This window comes from Anoplophora glabripennis, unplaced genomic scaffold (assembly GCF_000390285.2).
Source record: "Anoplophora glabripennis isolate ALB-LARVAE unplaced genomic scaffold, Agla_2.0 scaffold261, whole genome shotgun sequence".
In the NCBI taxonomy this organism is placed as follows: domain Eukaryota; kingdom Metazoa; phylum Arthropoda; class Insecta; order Coleoptera; family Cerambycidae; genus Anoplophora; species Anoplophora glabripennis.
This window is the reverse complement of record NW_019417113.1, coordinates 53,679-77,207: the sequence shown is the minus strand read 5'-3', so window position 1 is coordinate 77,207 and position 23,529 is coordinate 53,679. Positions and strand designations below refer to the sequence as shown.

Sequence of the window (23,529 nt, the reverse complement as noted above, 5' to 3'; positions counted from 1 at the left end):
TAGGTGAAAAATGGTGGTATCGGGAATTAAAAAAAAAACTTTTTGAAGCTCTAATATTCTACTTTTTAGATCTTTCGGTCGAAATTTTTTAGGAGTTACGGTTGTCATGCAATTATAAGAATTAGCGCGACAAAAAAAAAAGTTGCAATTTTTTTTAATCATGATTATGAAGTATTTAAGCTCAAAAAAAACGTGATCCTTTAATGTTTTTCAAAAGTTTGATAGTTTGAAACAAAGAAACTGTTCGCTAGATCGAGATGAAACTTCGCGAGGTTCTTCTAGGTATATCGAACTGTAAAAGTCATGCTTAACATTAGTCATTTCGTGAATATTTCTAATTTAGCCGTCAATTTTTTAAAAAGCCATAAATTACCCTTTTTTTCCTTGTTTTTTAAAATTCGTGTAAAAAATTAAAAAAACTTTCCGAAAAGTTGCGGCAGCATGTTATAGGATATTTAGTCCTGTTTTCGAAACAGCCCTTCAATTCTCTGTACGACTATTTGTCGCCGAGATACCGGTGATTGAAGACAAAAGGATCCTTTTCCATTAAAAGTCCAACATTTCGATGAAAAATAGTCGTATCGAAATTTAAAAAAAAAGGAAATTGAACCTAAATAAACAAGCTATCTGGTCCATGCAATGGATTAGCTAAAAAAGATTTTTCCAAGTCTTTGGACTCTTTTTTGTCGCGAATTGCACGATAACCGTAGCTCCTAAAAAATTTCGACCGAAAGATCTAAAAACTAGAATCTTAGAGCTTCCAAATGCTTTTTTTAATTCCCGATACGACCATTTTTCACGTACAGTCTGTCAAAAATCACGGTAAAATTTCGGAAATTCTTTTGACCCTTAATTTTTTGCGTAGGTACAATATAATTTTACTACGGTCGCACGTTTTTACGTACAGAAATTCGTACTTAATTATTGTAAAGGGTGTCCCAAAAATTTACGCAGGATTTAAATTGTGCGCCATTTTCAGAATAGTTGCCAAATTTGAACAGATTCGTTTGAAGACAATAAAAAACAGGCCGGCCTCGTACTGGCCGCTCAGTCGAAAATATTGCTACAGTGAATGATGATGTAGCGGAAATTCCCATAATCTCAGTGGATTTTAACAAAAGATCTGCATCTGCATCCATTCAAGATTCAGTTAAAGAATTGAAAGCAAACGACCATTTCGAAAATCATCTTTAGCGACGAGGCATTTCCATCTTAGTAGATACGTGAACAAACTAAACTGTCCAATTTGAGACAGAGAGAATCCTCGGGCATTCAGGAACGACCACTGTATACCCAAAGAGTGACAGTGTGGTGTGGATTTTACGCTGATGGGATAATTGGTCAATTCCTTTTTGAAAATGAGGCTGGAAACTCAGTGAATGTCAATGGAGAACGATATCGAGAGATGCTATTGAACTTTTTGTGGTCTTATTTGGATGGCATGTAGTTCCAGCAGGATGGTGCCACCTACCATGCGGCACGTGAAACTATTCACTTATTACGGCAGAAATTTAATGGACGAATCATCTCACATAACAGTGACGTGACTTGGCCACCAAGGGGATTTGTAAAAGTTTATTCTGCTCAAATGAATACAATTCCTGAACTAAAGGCAAAAATTCGGAGAGTTTCAACGAAACTCAGCCGCAAGTATGCGAAAGCGTGATATATTCAGTTATAATATCACAAGAGCATAGAAAATATTCGATTATACTTCCGAGTCACGAGACGTATTCTGCGAAACACCACGACAGCGTAGCTGGAGTGGTGTTTTAAGGATATACGTCGAGTGAGGAGGTTAGTATAATCGAATATTTTCGTTTGCTCGAGTGGTATTCGATCGATTATATAATTCAGAGCTTGAACCAAAACGGTTATACCACGTCGTCAAGAGTATAATCGCTTATCAATACATAGTAACTATGTAAAATTTGTAATTGCTATTGGTTAAATTTCTAATGAATTATATAATCTCTTAAAAGGAGTAAAGTCGCAGAGGACATCTATTCGATATGATGTAGAGTACTTTCTAGGTCATCAATGCTAATGTTACCTTGTTCTATATCTCTACCGAATATTTTGAATACCGAAATATCCATAATTGTTGACGATATGATGTGTTTGTGTCTTTACTGTTAAATTTGTGGGTGGTATTATGAAAAAATATGTACAGGCTGGTTCATTTTCGATGGGAATTCGGGGTATTTCAGAAACTACTAAAGATGAGATAAATCTGACACGACGTTCTCGACATCGATTTTCATGACAAACTCGACTGTCAAATCAGAAATTTTCTATCTTCATTTGTTTCTGAGTTACAGGGCGTTTCTTGGTATAGTCACATTTTTTAACATGCCTGTATCTCAAATAAATTCAAGTTAAAGTGAAAACTGCTCAAGACTAATTCTTTGGCGTAGAATTGAATGCCGGTATTAGATTTTTAGTAGATCATTTCGAAGTTATGACCCAAAGTAATATTTTTTTAAATGGAAATCGTAGCTGATCATGGCCTAAATTTTTTTGCTTTTAAGCAATGTATCACATACTATAATTATTTTTACAAACACAGAAGATGTGGGGTGTTTTATATATAAATTACATATTTTTTTCCTTTTTAATATGGCTGGCTATGAAAATACAAATAAAACTATAATTATTACTTTTACAAAACTCATATCTGTTGTAAAAATATGACGTTTATTTTAAATGCACAACATATACTCGTATGATAACATAATACTTTTTCCTTTGGGGTCTTTTAAAAGACATTATATTTAAAATTCCTTTTCGAGGAACTTCGACGAAATGTTGAAAATTCTTTTAATAATATTTCAAATATACATTTACTGGAAGTGTTGCCAGAAGATGCGCGAAATGTGACAGTTGAGGGACGGCAATTTGAAAATGTACATGATGATGATGTAGGTACCTACTATTGTTTAATTTACGTTTAATATTGTAACTTGTAATCTGTAATATGTATATATTTTAAATAAACGTCATATTTTTACAACAGATATGAGTTTTGTAAAAGTAAGAATTATAGTTTTGTATGTATTTTCATAACCAGCCATATTAAAACGTAAAAAAGGATCGAATTTATATATAAAACACCCCGTATCTCCTGTGTTTGTAAAAATAACTATAGCATGTGAAATTATTGCTGAAAACCAAAAAAAATCCATTTTTTTAGGTCATGACCAGTTACGATTTCCATTTAAAAAAATATAACTTTGGGTCATAAAAATCTTATACCGGCATTAAATTCTACGCCAAAGAATTAGTCTTGAGCAGTTTTCACTTTAACTCTACATTATTTAAAAGCTGAGATACAGACATGTTCAAAAGTGTCACAATAACGAGAAACGCCCTGTAACAAATGAAGATAGCAAATTTCTGATTTCACAGTCGAGTTTGCCATGAAAATCGTGCTAGAAAACGTGGTGTCAGATTTATCTTATCTTTAGTAGTTTCTGAGATATCCTAAAATCCCACCGAAAATGGACCAGCCTGTATATACTGGTATTGGAATCAAGAAAGACGATGCATGCCGTAGTTGTCGACTGTAGCTGAGGCGGTTGTTTGAATTTTCACTAACTTCTCCAGAGTACAAAAATGATAAAAAAAAAGGTTAAAAGAAATTATTATTAACAGCGGAATTTGAGGAAATAAAGTTATATGTTTTTCTCAAAGGTAGCTGTCGTGTAAATATCCCCATTCAAAATTGCACCCCATATAAGGAGTAATATTATTTTTTTATTGCGAGATGAGACTCTCTTGGAAATGAAAAAATATTTCATTACAAATGTTTTACATACTTTCCGCACGTTTTGTGGGAAATCTGTAGTACACAGTACTGCATCACTTCATTTGAATAATTTCTTTCCTATATGCTTCACCAGATAATCCAATCGCGTGGAAAGTTTTCACGGTATTCCATTAAATTAAATACGGTTACTGGGGCGAATACGATCCGTAATTCGAATAGTTGCCATCCAAAACCTATCGATCATTTTTCATTCGCTGGATACTAAATATAGAAATATAATTAATTGCTATACGGGCGCGCATTTATTTATAACTAATTTGTCTCCATGAATCGAAAAGTATTTTCTTTTGTAATAATAAAACAGGTACGTCAAAAAAGTGGTCTGTTTTACGGATAAGACCCATGCCGCCCTACGTATTTTGAACCTCAGAACTGAGTCTGTCATGGGACATGCTCCATCACCTTCCAGTTTTCTTTTAATTGTCAAAAACTATCTCTGAAAACTAAAAAGCAACCAAAAGTTCATGGCATATATTGGCTATTTAAGTCACAAACTACGAATTTATAGCTTGGATACAGCGAAATACACGCATCTTCTTAACCCACAAACCTTGACATACGAAGACAAAAACAGACGTATTCTAGTAGTTCTTGATAGATACCAGAAACCCCCTATTTACCGAATCCGCATAATCTGCTACAACTTTACATTTAGACCTCTCTTTGGATGCAGCTCTGCTTTCAAATTTTCGCTTAACTTTCCATTCGGAACCACGAAGCCGTTTTCAGTCACTCTACACGGGGCTAATGGTGGCCAAAGTAGAGATCCTTGTCCGACGGGACCCGAACTACTCTCCATGAGAAACAGAATACGCGGCGTGGAAAATAATATTTTCTACTATGTTTCCAAAATTTCCGCTGAAGATCACAAAGAGTCTCCCAACCGCGCGCCGCAGACATCAGAGCCACAGCAAACGACACTGCCAGAAATTAATAAATAATTCTCCGAAAAATACTATATTCAAATTGGAGAACCGCGATACAAAACTACATAGAACTACATGTTCATCACCAGTTACAGGCGACTACAATCCAAATATTAGCAAAATTATAATTTACAATTTTCCAAGCCTAGTCAGATTTCACTACAGAACCTTTGCGGACCTATCGGGGCATGTGATTGAACGTCGACCCTGTACGTTGAAGTTCAGTAACCAGGATTGGAATCTGGCCAGTACGTCTGGTAGGACTCAAAATTTATGATTGCTTTATATACAATCAATTACGAATCAAATACTCATTTATTGCAAATAAATATTTTTTAACAAATAGTAACAAAGTTTATTAAAAATTTCAAAACTTTTTGCAAGCACACTGTTTTCGGGTCAGTTCTAGAGTCTCGACCACCATTATCCAATTCTGCGGTGAAGATACCACAGGATATATCAAGCTTTTAGAAGCTTCCAAAACCATAAGCACCCCTAGGAAGCATACACAAGCTCCCAGAAGCTTCCAAATTTCAGGTACTAACAGAAGACCTTAAAACTGGTGTTAATCAAGGCAAAGCAAAAATAGACAGTGATAACAGACACAATCATACTCAAAGTAGACCACAAAATAAACATAATTAGTGCAACTAGACTCCAAATCCCTGCCTTCCCGAAGGTGTACAATTTAAAAGAAAAACTAAAGTATGTATATCTAAATACTTTTTAACCTGTACATGTATGTTCCTATAAAAAACTGCATATTTATACAGGGCGTTTAGAAAGTTAAAAGATTCTTACCAAAGTAGAGAATATGAAGAAAAATTGACACTACCAGCATTTTCAGCGGATAGATTTGAAATACTCTAATCTGAGTTAAATAATATTTCCTCCGCAATCGTTTGGATTATAATTCTATTATTTCTATTATTGGTTTACCCTTAGTCTATCATTAATTACTTCTGTCAGATATTGACAAGCTTCCCTCGGATATGCTACTTAATTGGCCATGCTCATCCATAATTCGATTTCGGTAAGTGAAAAAGTTTCGTGCTTTTATTTTTATATCGACAAATGAAAAATTAATTTCATAATTTGCAGAAAAACTTTTCCCACACGTTTTGGAAATGTGGGTATTTCAGATGCCAATCTAATTTTAGAAAGCGTGATTTCAGTTAGATCTTATCAAATTTAATTTGCTGTTTGTTACTTTTATTGCAAATTAGTTATTTATTGCTGTTGTTAATTTATTCGTGTTCATAGTTATCTACCTATTATATTACCAATTGTATTATATGAAGCTGTCATAAGGGAATAATTTACAATGGTCGTAAATGAGCAAATTGCAATAAAAAGGCATATCCTTGACATATGGCGGATCATTTGGTACGTCGAAATACCTCAAAATCCTTCGATCTTTGATTTAAAGCCAATAACCTTTCTACTAAGGTGGATGACCGAATCAACCTTTCATCCAAGGCGGATAACTTTTGGTCTAAGGCTAATGATGTTTCCCGTTGGTATTTGACATAAGACAATCGAATTGTGACTTCAATTTATTGACCTTTGACCGAAGTTAATTGTACCTTGACTTAAGTTCATCGACCTTTGATCTAAGGCCATTTATATTTGATCTAAAGTCGTTTACTTTGATCATTGACTTTTGTCCAAAGCCCTTTGATCGCTGACTCCTCTCTCGTTGGCCTTAGGCCCAGTCATTGTCCTTTGACTATTCAATAGTTGACTTTTGGCCTTCCGATCACCGCCTTTAACAACGTCGTTAACTTTTGACTTAAATTCATTGATCTTTGACCTAAGATTATTGGCCTTTGCTTTGCTCGGCTCTCAATGTTTCACCTAAGGTCATCGACCTTTGACCCTTCGTTATGAATTTTTAGTCTTTATTCGTTAATTTTTCACGTTCGAGTAATCTTTAGCCTTTGACTTCTGAAAGATTTTTTATTTTACGCATCTTGAAGCTCTGATACATTCCAGTAATATAATTGAATTTTTTTTTGAATTTCATCTAATTTTAATACATTGTACAAATCGAACGTAACTAGAAAACAGTATCATCAATTATTTGAAAGGCTTATTCATCATTCTTTTTTCTACGGTTCAGCTCAATTTGTATACTTTCCATACAACGAAATTAATGATACGTCTGGGTCCTGTAATTACCCCAATTTCGGGACTGTATAGAGAAAGGGAGAAGAATATCAATCAAGTAAAGTAATTCATTCACGGTTTGTAAAAAGTTGAGATCGCGCTTGTATCCTCATGATCGTAATTGGTGAGTCTTCCGGTCTATGCCGGCGTTTGTCAGATGAACGGGGCCATTCTGTTATGTTTTATAACAGTAGTCTTAGAAGTTCGCCGTAATAAAGGTCGGAAGCGACAGGATCAGGCGTCGTACTATCTCGGAATGTCTAAAGTTTGTAAGATTTATGGCTTCTGCAAATCATTAAGCTGAAACTACGTAGGGAAAGTGAGTATGTTACCCGGACTTTGTTTGGACTGGAACTTTGTATGAACAATGTGGCTTTTACGGGAGAGATAGATCCAGTGTGTGAATTGAAGTGAAAGAAGTGGTAATCAGTTGAATGACCGAAATTAATAGGACAGGTACAGACGGGAACGATAAATTTGACAAGAAACGAAAGAAAATTTTGGAGAATGTTTATGGCGCCGTTATTTCAACAAAATCAGAAGTGGGATCTAGTTTGGATTACGTTGTATTTTCAGTTGATAATTAGAAAATACACGGAGGAAACGATTTTGTTCTCAAGTATATTTTTTAATACAATGCTACACTATACTCACTATTCCTGCAATATATGTATTTTTTGTAATTATTGTAAATTGATTGATTCAAATATAAACTTTTTTTTAGAATTCATACGATTACTTACTTGTAACGATAAAAAGTAATTCATGAAATAATACTGCATGATTTTTTTTTTGAGGGTAGGTCTTGCAAATCCTTCCCGGGTATACCGGCAGTCCCTTGAATGATTCTATAATCCTTTGATGGATAGGGTACACATTTGTTGAAGCAAAATTCGAACAGTCATGTTGACTTAAATTTATATTAATATAGATTATTACTGACTTAACAATTGATACACAGCCACACACAAAAAAAGTTGTCTGTACTTTTCATGCGACATGTTGTCCGTAGTATTTGTGCCTCCTGATCACGAATCCGTTGTCAAAATTGAGCTATCACATCACAGGAATTTTCTAACCTCAAAAAACAGGTCAAAAATAGCAAAAATTCACGAAAAAGTGCTAGGAAAAATAAAAAAATTTTTTTTCTATATTCAAATGTTCATTTATATGGTTAAGACTCCGCCGAACGTGAATTCGCGGTTAGAATTGATGGTTATTTTTCTAACCTCAAAAAAAAACGGGTCAATTATATAAGGTCAGATATCAAGTATTTTCAAAAAATAACAGATTCGCACCAAATGTTGTATACGGGGGTTTTCGAGGTCGCTGATCACAGATCTTTTGCAAAATTCAAGATGGCGGATCCAAGATGACCGACCAATTTTTCAAAAATAACACATTCGCGCCAAATTTGGTGTACGGGGGTTTTCGGGGTCGCTGATTACGAATTTGAGGTCAGTTTTGCAAAATTCAATATGGCGGATCCAAGATAGCCGACCAAATTTTCAAGAAATAGATTCGCACCAGATTTGGTATACGAGGGTTTTCGGGGTTGCTGGTCAGTAAAGTTCGGGGTTTTCGTCGGCTAGTCATAGGCGTGGTCATCATAAACAAATAAATAAACAGGTGGGTATAAATAAAAATAAATAAATGTTCGTACTTTATCAGCGAAATGTGATTTTTTACTCCTTGATGTGTTCAACATTATTAGAATATTAAAACACGTAAACGCAAAGCAAAAGCCAATAACTGTCGTTATTACCGTTTCGTACGATGCGCTGTAGCGAAAGGTCGACGTGACGGTTATGATCATCCGACCGAGTCCCGAACTCTACTGATCACGAATTCGACGTCAGAATTGCGAAATTCATTTTGTAATATTTTTGTTTATTTTATAACCTGAGTACCCTTAACCTTCTTTTTTCGGCTATATCTTCTTCTTTTTGTAAAAGATCTATTCACGGATTTTCTGCCTAATTTCAGGTAATAAAGTACATAGGTAATTGTTTAAATTTTTAAAAACGAATTTTGTAAATCTGATTTCGGATTCGTGATCAGTGACCCCGAAAACCTTCGTATACCAAATTTTGCTTGAATGTGTAATTTTTTGAAAATTTGGTGGGCCATCTTGGACCCGCCGTCTTGAATTTCGCAAAATTGACCTCAGATCCGTAATCAGCGACCTCGAAAACCCCCGTATACCAAATTTAGCGCTAATCTGTTATTTTTTTGAAAATTCGTGATATCTGACTTTAGCGGCCCCTTTTTTTTGAGGTTAGAAAAAGAACCGTCAATTCTGACCGCGGATTTACGTTCGGCGGGGCCTTAACCATATAAATGAACATTTGAATATAGAAAAAAAAATTTTGTATTTTTCCTAGCACTTTTTCGTGAATTTTTGACCTGTTTTTTGAGGTTAGGAAATTCCTGTGCTGTGATAGCTCAATTCTAACACCGAATTTGTGATCAGGAGACAAAAATATTACGGATAACATAAGTCGCATGAAAAGTACAGATATTATTACACTAAATAAAATTAATAAAATCTAAAATAAACTATGGGTGATAAAATAAGTATTTCTTATTTAATGTTATGGGTAACAATATTGTAAACGTAAACATATTTTTTTTACTACAAAAAATTGGACATAAGAATTAACTATTCTCTCTCACTCTCGCCAAATTTCTGAAGGGCGCTTTGATTTAATATTAATATTATGGTCAATTAGTCATATTGTCGTGTTTTCATTTTCACTGAAATTCTCGTAATCAGCAGCATTACCGGGACTGTATTTAGTTTTACAGGTTTTCTTGGACCTATCATGTGAAATTTTTGGTTTAGCCTAGAGACTTATGTTTCTATAAATAAGCAAGGGTGCCTTTAAGGAGTCGAAAGACAATGAATACGCTTGAATTCGGATTATGTACTCACAGTGGCCAGAGATTATGTTCTGGTTATTGATCTGAAGGATCCCAGAATCGACGTCCGATCACAGTTTGGGGTGGCTCCGCAAATTCTCGGTTGTTTTCATTCTCGCCGATTTCGGGCGATTCATCTGTTAACTTCTAGATGTTAAGTATCGTGTCTCAGTTCGAATTTCTGGGCGTTCCTGGCATTGAATCAAAATAATAAATTTAAATTTATATCGGATAAAATGTCTTGAAAATCAACATAATTCAGAACTTTCTCAAATTGATTCTCTTTTATGCTGTATATACGAAATATATGGTATATAAAAATATATCTTTACAAATATATATTAAAAAAATAATAAATTACAGTCTACGTCAATCTATCTAGGGTATTTGCGCCAGTCATTTTATCAGTCGAATCCTTGCTAGATATATTTAATGAATCCAAAATAACATGGAACCGCAACAAAATTAAACCACGAATGATGCGCACGAAACGAAAAATATACGATGTAAAGCCCGATTCTGTATTTGTATTGCCATTTGATCCGTTTCGTCAACAGACTCGTAACCAAGTGCTTATCAAGCGTGTGATAATTGTTTGCTTTATTGGAATAAGTAAAATGAACATTATTATGTTTACAATACTACGTTACTATTACACTACAACGTAGTGGCACTGAAATAGGAGAGGTGCTCTAATCGTTGAAGGATTATTTTGTTCAAGAACTTTGAAGCTTAATGATGCTCTGTCATCCCAATCTTTTTATGAAATAATTAATGTTTTATTTTCCAAGGGAAAGTGACCACTCACAAGCTCGACGGAGCCACACTTTAATAAAAAATATATTTACTTTCCCCGTTCTGTATAGACGGAACATTAATTTAAATTTGACCTAAATTCAGCTGACCTACTTCTCTAATGTATTTTTATATCACCCTTTCCGTTATACACAATTTCGGTAGAATTAATCAATAAACTTTCTCAATTTATTTGGTTCAGTCACGTAAATTGAAATTGAATTCTACGCACTCCAACGAAACTATTTGCTTTATTCCAATTGTCAGAACTTTCAAGTGCAGGATGATCACGCGAACTCGATTTAAATAAGTCCTTTTTGAGTAATGCTTTAATATATTACGTAAAAAGGGAGTTTAATTAAACATAAAATGTTTTTAGTTTATAATTAATGATGACGTAAAATTTATATGTTACTGAACCTTACGCTAAAGACGCATTTTAGTGTAGCGTTTCAGTGTTAATAAAACTAAACGGTTTCAGGGATGTCTGACGGAGTTATAGCTCTAAGGAGCATCAATAAAATTGTGCACCAGAACTCATAACTCGTCCTGGCATTAAGGACTGGCATAAAGTTATGTTTGACATTCCCCTAGAGCCTTATAAAACGAGCAGTTTATCAGAAAGCTGTAGTAGACGGATAACCCATAAAAAAATAATAGTGTCGTACTCGTTTTAGTTGCATTGAGTCTCTTTTTCGAGAGTCGTTTTGATTAATCGCCTTATGTGAAAATAGTTATAGTGGAAATGTATTTTATAAATGATACCGTTTTTTATACGAATTTGAAAACAAAACGGCAAGGGTGTGAAAAAATAATACCCAAGTTGAAAGTTGTATAGAAAATTCCATCGAATAGAAGAAAAAAATCTTTAGCAATTCTTGATAATTTATTTTTTTCGAATACGGCTAATGTTATCGAAACAAAAGTATTTAAAAATTCAGTTTTCAGCTCTATAAAATGACACCTGTCAAAAGTTTGGCTCAACGTTTGTGATGGCAAGTTCGTTCCCGACTTACCTGAAAGTGTAAAACATCTACTGTAGTATGGTTTTTTGAGCGTTTATGACCTACATAAATTATTAAAATTTCATTAAATTATACGTCGATTCTAAAGAGCCTAAAAGGTAAATTGCTAGGTACCCCTTTGGTAGGCTGTATCTCCTTTAAGGCGCACTTGGAATTTTCTTTTATGACAAACTAGGGTTATTTAGACATATACATATACATATACCCTATACATTACCGAGAATATGCCATGTACTTACCAGACACCCTGTACACCTTCTTTTATAAACTTTTGCCACTGGAGGCTTAGATTTCAAGATAGAGGGCGTTGAGGTTTTGAAAAATATTTTTTGTCACAACTTAGGAATCTGTAAACAGATTTGTAAGAAGTTTGGATCATCTTAGAACAAAAGTGACCATTAAAATGTCAAAGAGTGACAACGTTAGAAATGACAGTAAGCACTGAATTAATTCCGCAAGGTGGTATGAATGTATGAATACTAACAAAGCACCACAAAATAAGTGGGCTAGGTTTATGATCAGACCAGTGTATGTCATAGTGTTTAGAGCCGCTGAATCCGAATCTAAAGTCAGAATATCCGGATTGGTTCGTGTCTTGATCCTAACATCAAGAAACTCCTCTAGAACGCGGTTTTCGAGATTTCAAACCGAATTGAGTAGTCAGGAATTGAAAAACTGTCAGTCACTGCCTGAGGGGCTATTTCTTTATTTAACCATTTAACCATTATGACTAGTATCATAACGATATTAACTTGCAAAAGAGTTTACCATTTACTTCTCGAAAAGGAGTTTATAATTATCATTTACTTTAATTAATACGTGGGAACTTAGAAATGTTGTACGTTCAGAGAATGAATTTTAGACACCGTACGTCGCTCACGAAGAGTATAATCCAGGTGTTGGTTGTACAGGGGGTTCCATTCTCATTCGATGGACACTTAATTTGGAAGAGCAAGAAAACACCAAAACTTCGAGGAAGGTTTTTAATAACAATAAAAACTAATCGAACACACAAAACAACGAAGACACAACGGATTGGAAACATTATTAATGAATTTACATGCGATAACGCAATCCGAGGTTCAGAAAACCCAACGCGAATTCATAGCAAAATTTGAAAATAATTTAATAATGGGTAACCATTATTAAATTAACCCCAGACTCTAAAATTAAGAAAACTGCCAGTGTGGAATCCAAGGAGAAACTGCTGTTTCGTAGATCTCTCCTGAAATCGACACCTCGCTTCGACACGCCCATTTCTTGGGTACACAAGTTTCAGTTCTTATCTTATTGGCGGGATCCCTGAATATCGGGGACTGAAATGGCTTAACTACACCATGTTAATGTGAATTTACAATTGTATGGATAATTTTGTGACTAAACTAAACTTACAAGTAACCCTACACTTTCCTCATCTGACTCCGTATAGACACGGAACGGATTAGTCAATCTCATTTAATCTATTCTTATAGCTTGGAAAATCCGCCTAAATACCAACTATTTGATCTATTATTATTTACCTCACAAGATTCTAACTTATTTAAATATCCTGGAATTCCTACCTCTTTTCGAATGTATTTCGCGGATTATTAGAAATATCGATTTTTCCCTTCATCATGGGCTAAACCGACGCTCCCAGATGCCTAACACATGACCCCGACACGATGGTCTAAGTCAACTTGTTCGTTCAAAAACATTTCATGAGGCCTTCTCCGAAGGACAGCTTTGCAAATTTATTACTTCCGGTGACAAAAGGCACTAGTGTTTCAACGACTTTATGGCGACGTTAAACCTACTTGAAAACCCTTAACCTTTCAATAATAATTATTGTTGACTGAAATATTTTACTGTCTGAGTTGGTCCATCCGTTCCGAGAACTAACAAATAAACTACCACGCGTCCTAGCTTTTGTTACAAGAGAAAAACCGTGAGTAACTGTATGCCCTAGATCATGAATATACAGAAACTTGCATATCTCACGTTAAGGGATTGCGGAGTTACAACAAGATTGTAAACTCAGTTCCTCAGGTTCATAATTGTACGATTATACGGGGTTAGGATCATGGAGAAGCCTGCCAACTCTCAGTCACGCAGTATCAAACTCCTGATATATGATATCCATATTCCCTGAAAATGTCGTAGATCAACATCCTAGCACATCCCGGGTTATGGGATTATGCTATTAGAGGGGTTATGGGTTTACAAAGTTATTAGGTTATGAAGCTACAGAAGTTAGTTTGAAATTTCGAAAACCACTTTCTACAGCAGTTTCTTCCGGGAGTTTTGACTTTAAATTCGGATCCAGCGAGTCAAAGCGCTACAACATTCTGGATCACGCCCCATCCCACTATTCTTGTGATACTGCGAATTGCAATACTAGCTTCAAAACACTCTTTAACTTCATATGTAAATATTTCTGTTATTTCAATATTTTTTGAGTGATATCTTGTGATACTCATTATTTTGGCAACCCTTAAAATTAAAAGAACATTTCGCATAATTCATCATATATTTTATTACTGCCATAAGAAATATTGCGTAATTTACGTAATGAAAACACGAATCAGTCATTTCTTTTAAAGTAGGTAAACTGACAAGTGAATTAAAATTACTCATGTGTTGTGTCTTTGATGTTTTATACATTTTATAAAAATATTGTTCTGCCGTGGTTATCTCAATGATATTTTCATACTTTATTTAACAATTCGTACAATAAAAACGTTTGTCAGTTGCGTAAGTAAGTGAAAAACGTAAAAGTGGAAAACTTCATGTTGAATATAATATTGCCCTATTGAAGTACAAAGCAGAGAACTTTCGAGAATTATTAAAACGTATTATCCAGAATCAGCTATTGCCTACTAAAAAAGTTTTTCAAACAATAAGTGCTAAAGCTCTCTACAATTTTGAAGTTATGGTCATATGATTTGATCTCACTTGCCAAAAAAAATAAAAGTTCAGCTGAAATACCAAGTATCTGGATTTTATACTACTACTGATACTACAACTCGTGTGGTCTAAACTGTCATGTGGTCCAGGAAATTAATCAAGAATTATTACGCGAGATTTTGTCCGATCCTGCATTGTCCCACTTAATTAGCTGATCAACTGTTTACAATGCAGTAATCAAGCCAATTTCAATGTGGTTATTTGCTTGCTCTCGTACACTGTAGATTAATCTACGTTTTATTTGAAAATGCCTTATTGAAACCAATGCAGGTTTTCAAGAGACGGAATACTAAATTTACTACTTTAAAAAGTATTATTAAAATGTGCAGTTACATCTGCACTAAAGTACGGAGGAGTACCATAGTGTATGAACCACATCTGAGCAGGAAGATCGAGAGGGACATATTCCATTAGAACCGGAAAAGTATTATTAAAAATATTGAGATAATTTTCGCCATTCAAGCGGCGCGGCATGACATACGGACACCCGGAAGGGTGTATTTTTTTCCGCTGAATCCGAATCTGCCTTCAGATTTGGCCCAACGGGTCTGAGTTTTCGGGAAAATTAAAAAAACAGGTCAAAATTCACAAAAAACGTCATTTACGATCGACGAAAGCTATAAAAAGTCAAATTATTCTACCAGCTCACTAGACGTATGATTTTTCACTCGTTTAGTTAGAGTCAGACAAGCTGGTCCAATTTCATTCAAAGACAGAAAATAGATCAAAATAAATCAAAATCAAAAAACGCCATTTTCATGGCATAATTCGTGTTACATCTTTCTATCCAGTCGTTCATGCATGAATACACATATTTATTCATCCACCTGTACCACCTATAAAACCCACCCATCCATATACTTTTTGTGCTGAGAGATGAGATAACAGCCTAGAAGATTGAGAATGTAATAAGACTTGTAGAATACTCTACTTTCTAAACAAAAGAAAACGATATCTATAAGTCATTCTTATTTTTGTTGCTATAACGTATTCTCTTTTCTTCAAAAGTTCTATGCAAAGGGTTACGTTTTCGTTTATTCGTTTTATTTTTCTTTTCTCTTTTTAACAACCAACAAGTTTTCGCCCTACATATACAAAGGGTGAAAATTTTCGAATATTTCTGAGGCGAAATTGAAAGAAGGTGTATTTGATGGACTTCAGATTCGGACATTGTTCAAGGATGCAACATTTTTCACTACAATGAATAGCGTTGAGAAGAGTGCTTGGACTAGTTTCAAAGTTATAACGACAAATTTTTTAGGAAACAACAAGAGTCCTAAATACGAAGAAATTGTATTAAAACTGATAAAAGACTTCCAAGACCTGGGTTGTTTGATGGACTACAAGTTGCACTTCCTTTATCACATCTGGATTGGTTTCCTGAAAATCGTAGAGATTATAGCGAAGAACAAGGCGAACGATCTCATCAGGATATGAAGGTTATAGAATAGCGATATCAAGGAAGATGGGATCACAACATGATGGCCGATTTATGTTGGTTCTTAAAAAGACAAACGAAAAATACAGGGACTAAACGACAGCGTAACCCTTTGCATAGATCCTTTGAAGAAAAGAGAACACGTTATAGCAACAAAAATAAGAATGATTTGTAGATATCGTTTTCTTTTGTTTAGAAAGTAGAGTATTCTACAAGTTTTATTGCATTCTTAATCTTCTAGGCTGTTATCTCATCTCTCAGCACAAAAAGTCGATGGATAGATGGGTGGATGGGTGGGTTTTATAGGTGGTACAGGTGGATGATAGAAAGATGTATGAATTCATAAATGGGTGGATGGATAAAAAGATGGATCCAGAACTTTGCAACACGAATTATGCCATGAAAATGGCGTTTTTAATCTATTTTCTGTTTTTGAATGAAAGTGGACCAGCTTGTCTGACTCTATGATGATAAATTGGAATTAAACGAGTGAAAAATCATACGTCTAGTGAGCTGGTAGAATAATTTGACTTTTTATAGCTTTCGTCGATCGTAAATGACGTTTTTTGTGAATTTTGACCTGTTTTTTTAATTTTCCCGAAAACTCAGACTCGTTGGGCCAATTTTGAAAGCAGATTCGGATTCAGCAAAAAAAAACATAGAAATACATGGGTCTGAATACCAGATCCGATACTTTTTTTTGTGGGGCTGTGCAATCAATAGCGGAGGAGCCAGACATTTTTTCTTAATGGAGGTTAGGTCAGATCGTCTTCATTTGAGCCAAAGAATGTCGCAGTACCTGATCATGTGCTTATGGGACACTCTGTATATTAGATGACGTTACGTTACATACGCCTGCAAACACGGTTTTCATACACTACGGTGCATGTTTCTTGAACTGTTTCTGACTTTTTACATACTCGCGTCCCAGAAAGATAGTTAGAACACAATTTGTTTCATTCGGGGCGTTTCTTCTACCGAAAATTCCAGGTAATTTGCGCACAGTCTCAGCTACACACTCTCCGAAAACTTGTAGTTGTACTTGTAATTAATTTTCAGAATCTTCACTCGTTAATCCGTCGTACAAAGCATCATTTGTCTAACGCGTTTACTACAACATGTAATTCTGCACAATGCTGCCAACTCTTCGGAGCACAATTCAAATCTTGCAACGGCGCCCATGGTATGTCCGATTGGCTTTGTATACTTTTTTCGTTTTTAAACATTCCATCGACGAATTTCTAAGAAGGACTGAACACCAGTGCGTACATGACTAAAAAGGAACGACGATTGTTAACAGGCGCGAAGAGAGCGTGTTATCCGCCTTGTTGTCGAAATTACTGAAACGTGAAATGATCCCTCTGTGCGTGAACATTTTAGCTGTAAGATTTATATTTTACGAGCTCCGAAAAATTGTACTTTATAATGAAAGTGGGACGTAATTTTTTTTATTGTTAATCGCGAATTCTAAACACCTAATAAAAAAGTTATTAACGTGAAAGCTTGGAGGTGATAAATCAGGTTAAATTTATGGCGCTAAGTGTGAGATTTACTGCCGCTTAAGAATAAATATCGTGTTGTAAATTGTATTTTAAAAAATTTCGCTGCCATAATTCTTTTAAATATGATTATTCTTAATAAAAGCTATATCTGATAATTGTATAATGCTGGTTAGGATTAGAATTAAAGTTATAAATTTAATTCTATTTGATACTAAATTTTATTCTGAATTGGATTATTCTTCAAGTTAAATCTTGGAACAAACAACCCGAAACTTTGTCTGCAAGATATTAAAACGTTAATTAAACTCCAGTTTGGCAATTCTAAACGTGAACGAATTAAATTAACGGCTGTTCCTTTTAATTCGAATAAAATTGTCATTCAAATCCTGAAAGGGTTTCAATATTGCCATCTAAATAGGGCAGTGCGACTTAATTGAAGTAATGACCTAATCTTGACCTAGCCCAGCCCACTTTTTTGTGTTGCGCTCTGTTTCTAAATTAAAAATAATATTTTCTGAAGAAACAGTTTATGCATTTTGAAATACATTTTTTTACAGTGAGTCGAAATGTTTGCAACAAAATAACTTGAAAACAATTGTAAATATAAAAAAGTTTAATAGAAAAAGTTACAAAACATTTCTTTCAAGCAGCTTCAAAAGAAAAGCCTGTTTCTAAAAAAATACCAGATAACACCGTACAATGTGAACGTATACGTTATTTTTTTTACAAATGTTATTGTAAGAAACAACTACCCTGGGGACTAATGCATCTATCAGCCTTAAATTAGTCCCACGATATCTAGTAAATAGCTAACAATAAGATGATTCATCAATAGAACCATCAGATATATACCGGTTTCAACTTGTTGTTATGTCTTATCCGAACTCACACTATGTCTATAAATAAGTATCAAAATCATTCGTAGGCATTTATGACAGTTATTTACTAGATATTACAACTTTAATTCATTGTTGATTAGGGCATTAGTCTACAGGGTTATTATTTCCCACAATATAATTTGTTAAAACTTTGTTGTGCCTACAATGGTCTTGCTTTAATACCACCTGTACATTAGTAGGTCCCTCTCTGCCAATAAACTCTAGTAGCAGAGACCAATTAAGATGTAATAAAATACACTTTGTTATGTCTCACCCACAATGCTTTTAGCCTACATTTTGTGTGACAACCGCTGCAAGTATAACATAGCTTTAAAAATTTAATTCTTTTCAGTCGCTTTCAAATATATCGATCCTGTACTCTTCTGTTTTCAACGGTTTAACCTCGGTTTTTATACAAGGTGCGTTTCAAAGTAAACAGGACTTTCCACAAATGGGTATTTCTAGTGAGGCCATCTATTGGCAATTACATGCATCGAAAAGGTAGATCCTTCAGTGATGTATTGTCAAAATTTCATGACCAAGCTTATGGTGATCACCGCAGATTCCATCGAAAGATCGGCCAAAATCTTCATTGAACTTCATGGAGTTGGAAGCTTCTCAAAAACATCAATTTATCGCATTTGGGCTACCGAAAAGTATGTGCACGGTTTGTTTCGCACAAGTTGACTAACGATCCAGAAACCAAGCGGCAAAGTGCCGAGTGGAAGGTGCCAGACGAGCCAAAACCTAAAAATCTAGTTTGGAGTAGTCACAAGTGAAGACAATATTGATTTGTTTTTATGATTCCAAGGACATTGTCCATGAACAGTTTGTTTCACCGGGCCCAACCATTGCACAATTCTATCTCTGCGTTTTGAAGCGTTTGGTGCATAGTATAGACCTTCTTAGTAATGACGTCACATACGCCAAATAATAGGCAACCCCATAGTGGACATTGTCATGAAGAATTTCTCAATATTTTTACTAGATCGATTTTTGACCTTATGTACTTTGGACATAAGTGTCAAAAAATTGCTTCTTTGTCATGACCTTAAATATTGCGATATTCTGGCAATATTAGAAATATTTAAGACGTTTCTAACCCCAAGTGACATACTAAGGCTCGGTACTTTGGGTTTCAGTTAAGGTTTGATTAACTAATCAGGCGATTAGACTGTGATTATAAAATAAATAGGTATATGTAGAGTCTAATCGCATGATCTGTTAATCAAGCTTTAACCGAGACTCAAAGTACCGGGCCTAATAAGAATTTATATATTTAAATTTATAGAACAATATTGACTTTTATAGTAATTAATAAATTAAAATTATATCAATTTTACTGAGCATGCGTTTTAAAAATAATTTGATGTAAGTGAAGTAGCTTCGCAACAGGATATCATTCAAGGAAAGTTTGGTTATGGTTAAGAGTACGTCTATAATAAACCACTTGAAGAAAAAACACTCGATAAACACACTGATACAGTACAATACCAAGGAAAACAATAACAATACTTAGTAGAACTAGAAAATGCTAAGATTAAACAAAACAAGAGAAAATGATGACAGCGATAACATATCAACAAGAGCTCACCTGTGTGTACGGCTATTCTTTCCGAGAATGAGCATTAGGAATAACACGGCTAATGTAAAATTTTTACTTTATTTAAATTTAGGAATATTCTTTTAAATCATTTTTTGTTAGTTTTAAGCATAATAGTGTATCTATTTTATGAAACACGTGTTGGTTGTTCTTAAATACTTCCAAATCCTTGTAAAAATAAATTAATTTGAAGTTATTCATTTTTTTAGTATCTATGTAAATAGTACACAAGGGTCAGATTCGGTCTGTACAATTTCAACGATGACAATTGGTTGCGTGTTGCCTAAATATGTGACGTTACACTAAAAGAGTCTATTCGCCGTATTCGGCCAGAATATCGCGCAGAAAGGAATTGGCCTTTATTACATGATAATGCGTGATATCATCGATCGACACTAGTGATCGATTTTTTGAGTTAAAATCACATTTTAACTGTCAACCACTCCCCACTGTATTCGCCTGATTTGAAATACAATTTTAATATACATTAACATATCTTAACAATAACATTTGCATTATTGACGAATTCACTTAATTTTCTGGGTCATTAAACTAGAAATATATATTTAGCGGATTAAAGTTCAAAGTTTGCACAGAAATGTAATATGTACTTCACTGGACCATTCTCTGTCTTTAGTAAATTACCTTTCAATCATTGCATGTAGTGTAATTTTGGTTGACAATCAATCCCGGCCACGTGGGCTTCGATCATTCCTGAACACCTTGTATATTGCAGAAATGATTTACAAGTTCAGTTTCAGTTCAGGCCACAAACCAATAAAGTGAAAGGTGGCACATCCCAGACACCAATTTCAAGTAGAAAATTGATATTTCGCGACAGTTCCAATCCCTAAGCAAATAAAACACAATTTACAAAAAATATACTTCCTCTTTGAAGGGTAGCGACGCCGATGACATTTCGGGAGAGCGATAAGAGTGAATTTCTCTTTAAACTTGCTACGGTGCGCCGAATTTAATATCACCGTCTTTTTTTTGCAGGGTATTCAAGAAGGCCTCACCGAACCAGAAGCTGACGCTGTATTTGAGTTCCCGAGACTTGGTGGTATCGAGCGGCGGAATCGATAGATTGCAGGGCGTCCTGCTCGTCGATCCGGAGTTCGTCGAAAACAGGAAGGTCTATGGCCAGGTCACCCTCACTTTCCGGTAAGTCGAGCATTCGTACAGCACGGGGGAGAGCTTTGGGGAAGGGCGCACGTGAAATTTTGTTTTTTATTAATCTATACAGAATTTAACGGCGTTATATTAATCCGTGGCGGAATCAATAATACTGTATTGTATAACAGCTCGGGGTGTTTTGTCGGGCTGCTCAAAATACTATAACAAAAGTTTTAGCCTGATAAATAAAAATGATATAACAATAATTATTATTTGCTTTATTTTATTTATTCATTTGACACTCTTTGTATAATGTACACTATTGGTAAAGCCACATTTATGTGGAAAATGTACGTAGTAGGCTACTGTCATTCAATTGGGTTTGACAGTTCATTGGGTTTGACAGTTCAGTTTTGTTGTTATACAGTTTTTGTCTTAAGTGAGCTAATTTATGTGGACAAAAATAAAGCAACACTTATTAATAATTCCTATTCATTTCATTGATGGAATTATTATTATTAATTATAGAGATATCCTTCAGAACGTTATGATGCCATATGCAGCGTGGGAAATTCCTCTGAAATTCATATTTCAGCAGGACAATGATCCCAAGCATAGCTCACAGCTTGTGAAAGATTGATTTCGTGGCAATAATGTACGAGTTTAGGATTGGCCATCACAATCACCTAACTTAAATCCCATTAAGAACTTGTGGGAGTTAGTAGAAAGGAGAATAAGAACAGAAACATTCAGAAACAAAGAAGCTTTACGGAATAATATAATTGAAATTTGGCAAAGTATACCAGAAAACGTTATCCAAAAGTTGATCTTATCCATGCCCAGAAGGTGTGCTAAAGTTATTGCGAATAATGGTTATGCAATCAACTATAAATAATTAAGTCTTAAGTTAGGATTATTAATGTATAATGTTTTACTTTTGTCCTATTACTTTATAACGTCTCTTTCCTAAATTTGTATAACTTCTGTGCATATACTGATGACGTAGAGATCGACATAAAGATTGCATGTCTGTCTTAGGCAGAAATGCGTAAGCTGAGAAAGAACGAATAAGATGTAGCCGCGACGATTTGGGCTAGCGGATATACTAGCGGATATACAAATACACTTCTGGAGCGTTCCAATATTCGCCATTTGTATTTGTAATTGTTTGTAATAATAATAAAAGTAAATCCCAGATCACATAAAAAATACAGATTGAAATAAAGTATTAATAAAAAAATCCAGATAGACTATTTGCAAACTGGATAAACTTTTTTACGGTAGTAAATAATAATAAGTTTAATTATCCCAACAGGATTAAACCCAATTACAGGAATAAATATCTGCGTCTAATACAGTAATTGTCTAACTAATACTAAACATACGTAAATACACAAATACATATACAGGGTGTCCCACATTTAAATAGCAGGACTTCAGGAATCAGTAGAAGACCTCATTTTGAGTCTAAAAGTTCCTATATATATGGGTCCTAAAACGCTTCGTTTCTGAGATACAGGGCGTTCAATTTTATTTTTGTTTTATTTATTTATTTTTTAACTAAATAACCGCTGACAAAAAAAATCATCATGTTGCGGCGAAAGACTTAGTATTTGAGGGCAAATAATTTGACACAGAAAATCATCGCATATTAGTTCCAGTGGTGGAGATAGAGGGGTCTCTATGCATATTTTTATTAAAAAAAAGTATAGCCGATTTGATATTTTGCAAATGTTTTCGAAAAATATGAAAGAGCATTCAATTTTACCCAGGAAAGGCCCTGTTGTCCAAAGTCGATTGGAGGTGGCGTGTTCAAGAAAAACCGAAAATCCATTGTAGTCGTAGACAACAAAATTAGTTTTACGAGTGAAAGACATTACACATCTGCGAACATCAGTTTCTCACGTGAAAAAAATATCCAGAAGACCATTAATAAAAAGTAAGAACAAAAGCGGTCCCAAATTAGAGCCTTGAGGCACCCCTGAAGATGGAGAAAAAGCTTGAGAGGTAAAATTTTGAAACCTGACCATAGATTGTCTATTTGTTAAATACGATTGCAACAGCCTGATCGAAGAATCTGAAAAATTAAATCCTTGTAACTTTGCCAGTAAGATGTAATGATTTTGAAAATCTGTAAATATAACGTCATCCTGCCCTCCTCCATCCAAAGTTTCCGAAATAAATTGAGAAAAGACAGCGAGATTTGAAATGGTATATCTTCTCTGCATAAATCCATGTTGATGAAGATGTTTAGTGAGACAATAAATTTCATTATGCAGAGTAGATTCAAAAACTTTAGAAGAATTACTCAGCAAAGAAATTGCTCTACAATTCGCAATTTCATTAGGTTTTCCTTTCTTAAATATTGGACACACATATG

At 34.5% G+C, this 23,529-nt stretch overlaps 1 protein-coding gene across 1 annotated transcript in view; it reads left to right on the top strand.

Annotated features, from left to right (window-relative positions):
* LOC108907045 (arrestin homolog) overlaps positions 1-23,529 on the top strand; it is a gene marked incomplete at its 3' end in the record, with an annotated part of 132,797 nt that overhangs the window by 61,638 nt on the left and 47,630 nt on the right. The window contains exon 3 of the mRNA XM_018710559.2: positions 21,033-21,197. Coding sequence (XP_018566075.1) covers positions 21,033-21,197 — 165 coding nt within the window. The remainder of the gene's footprint in view (positions 1-21,032; positions 21,198-23,529) is intronic.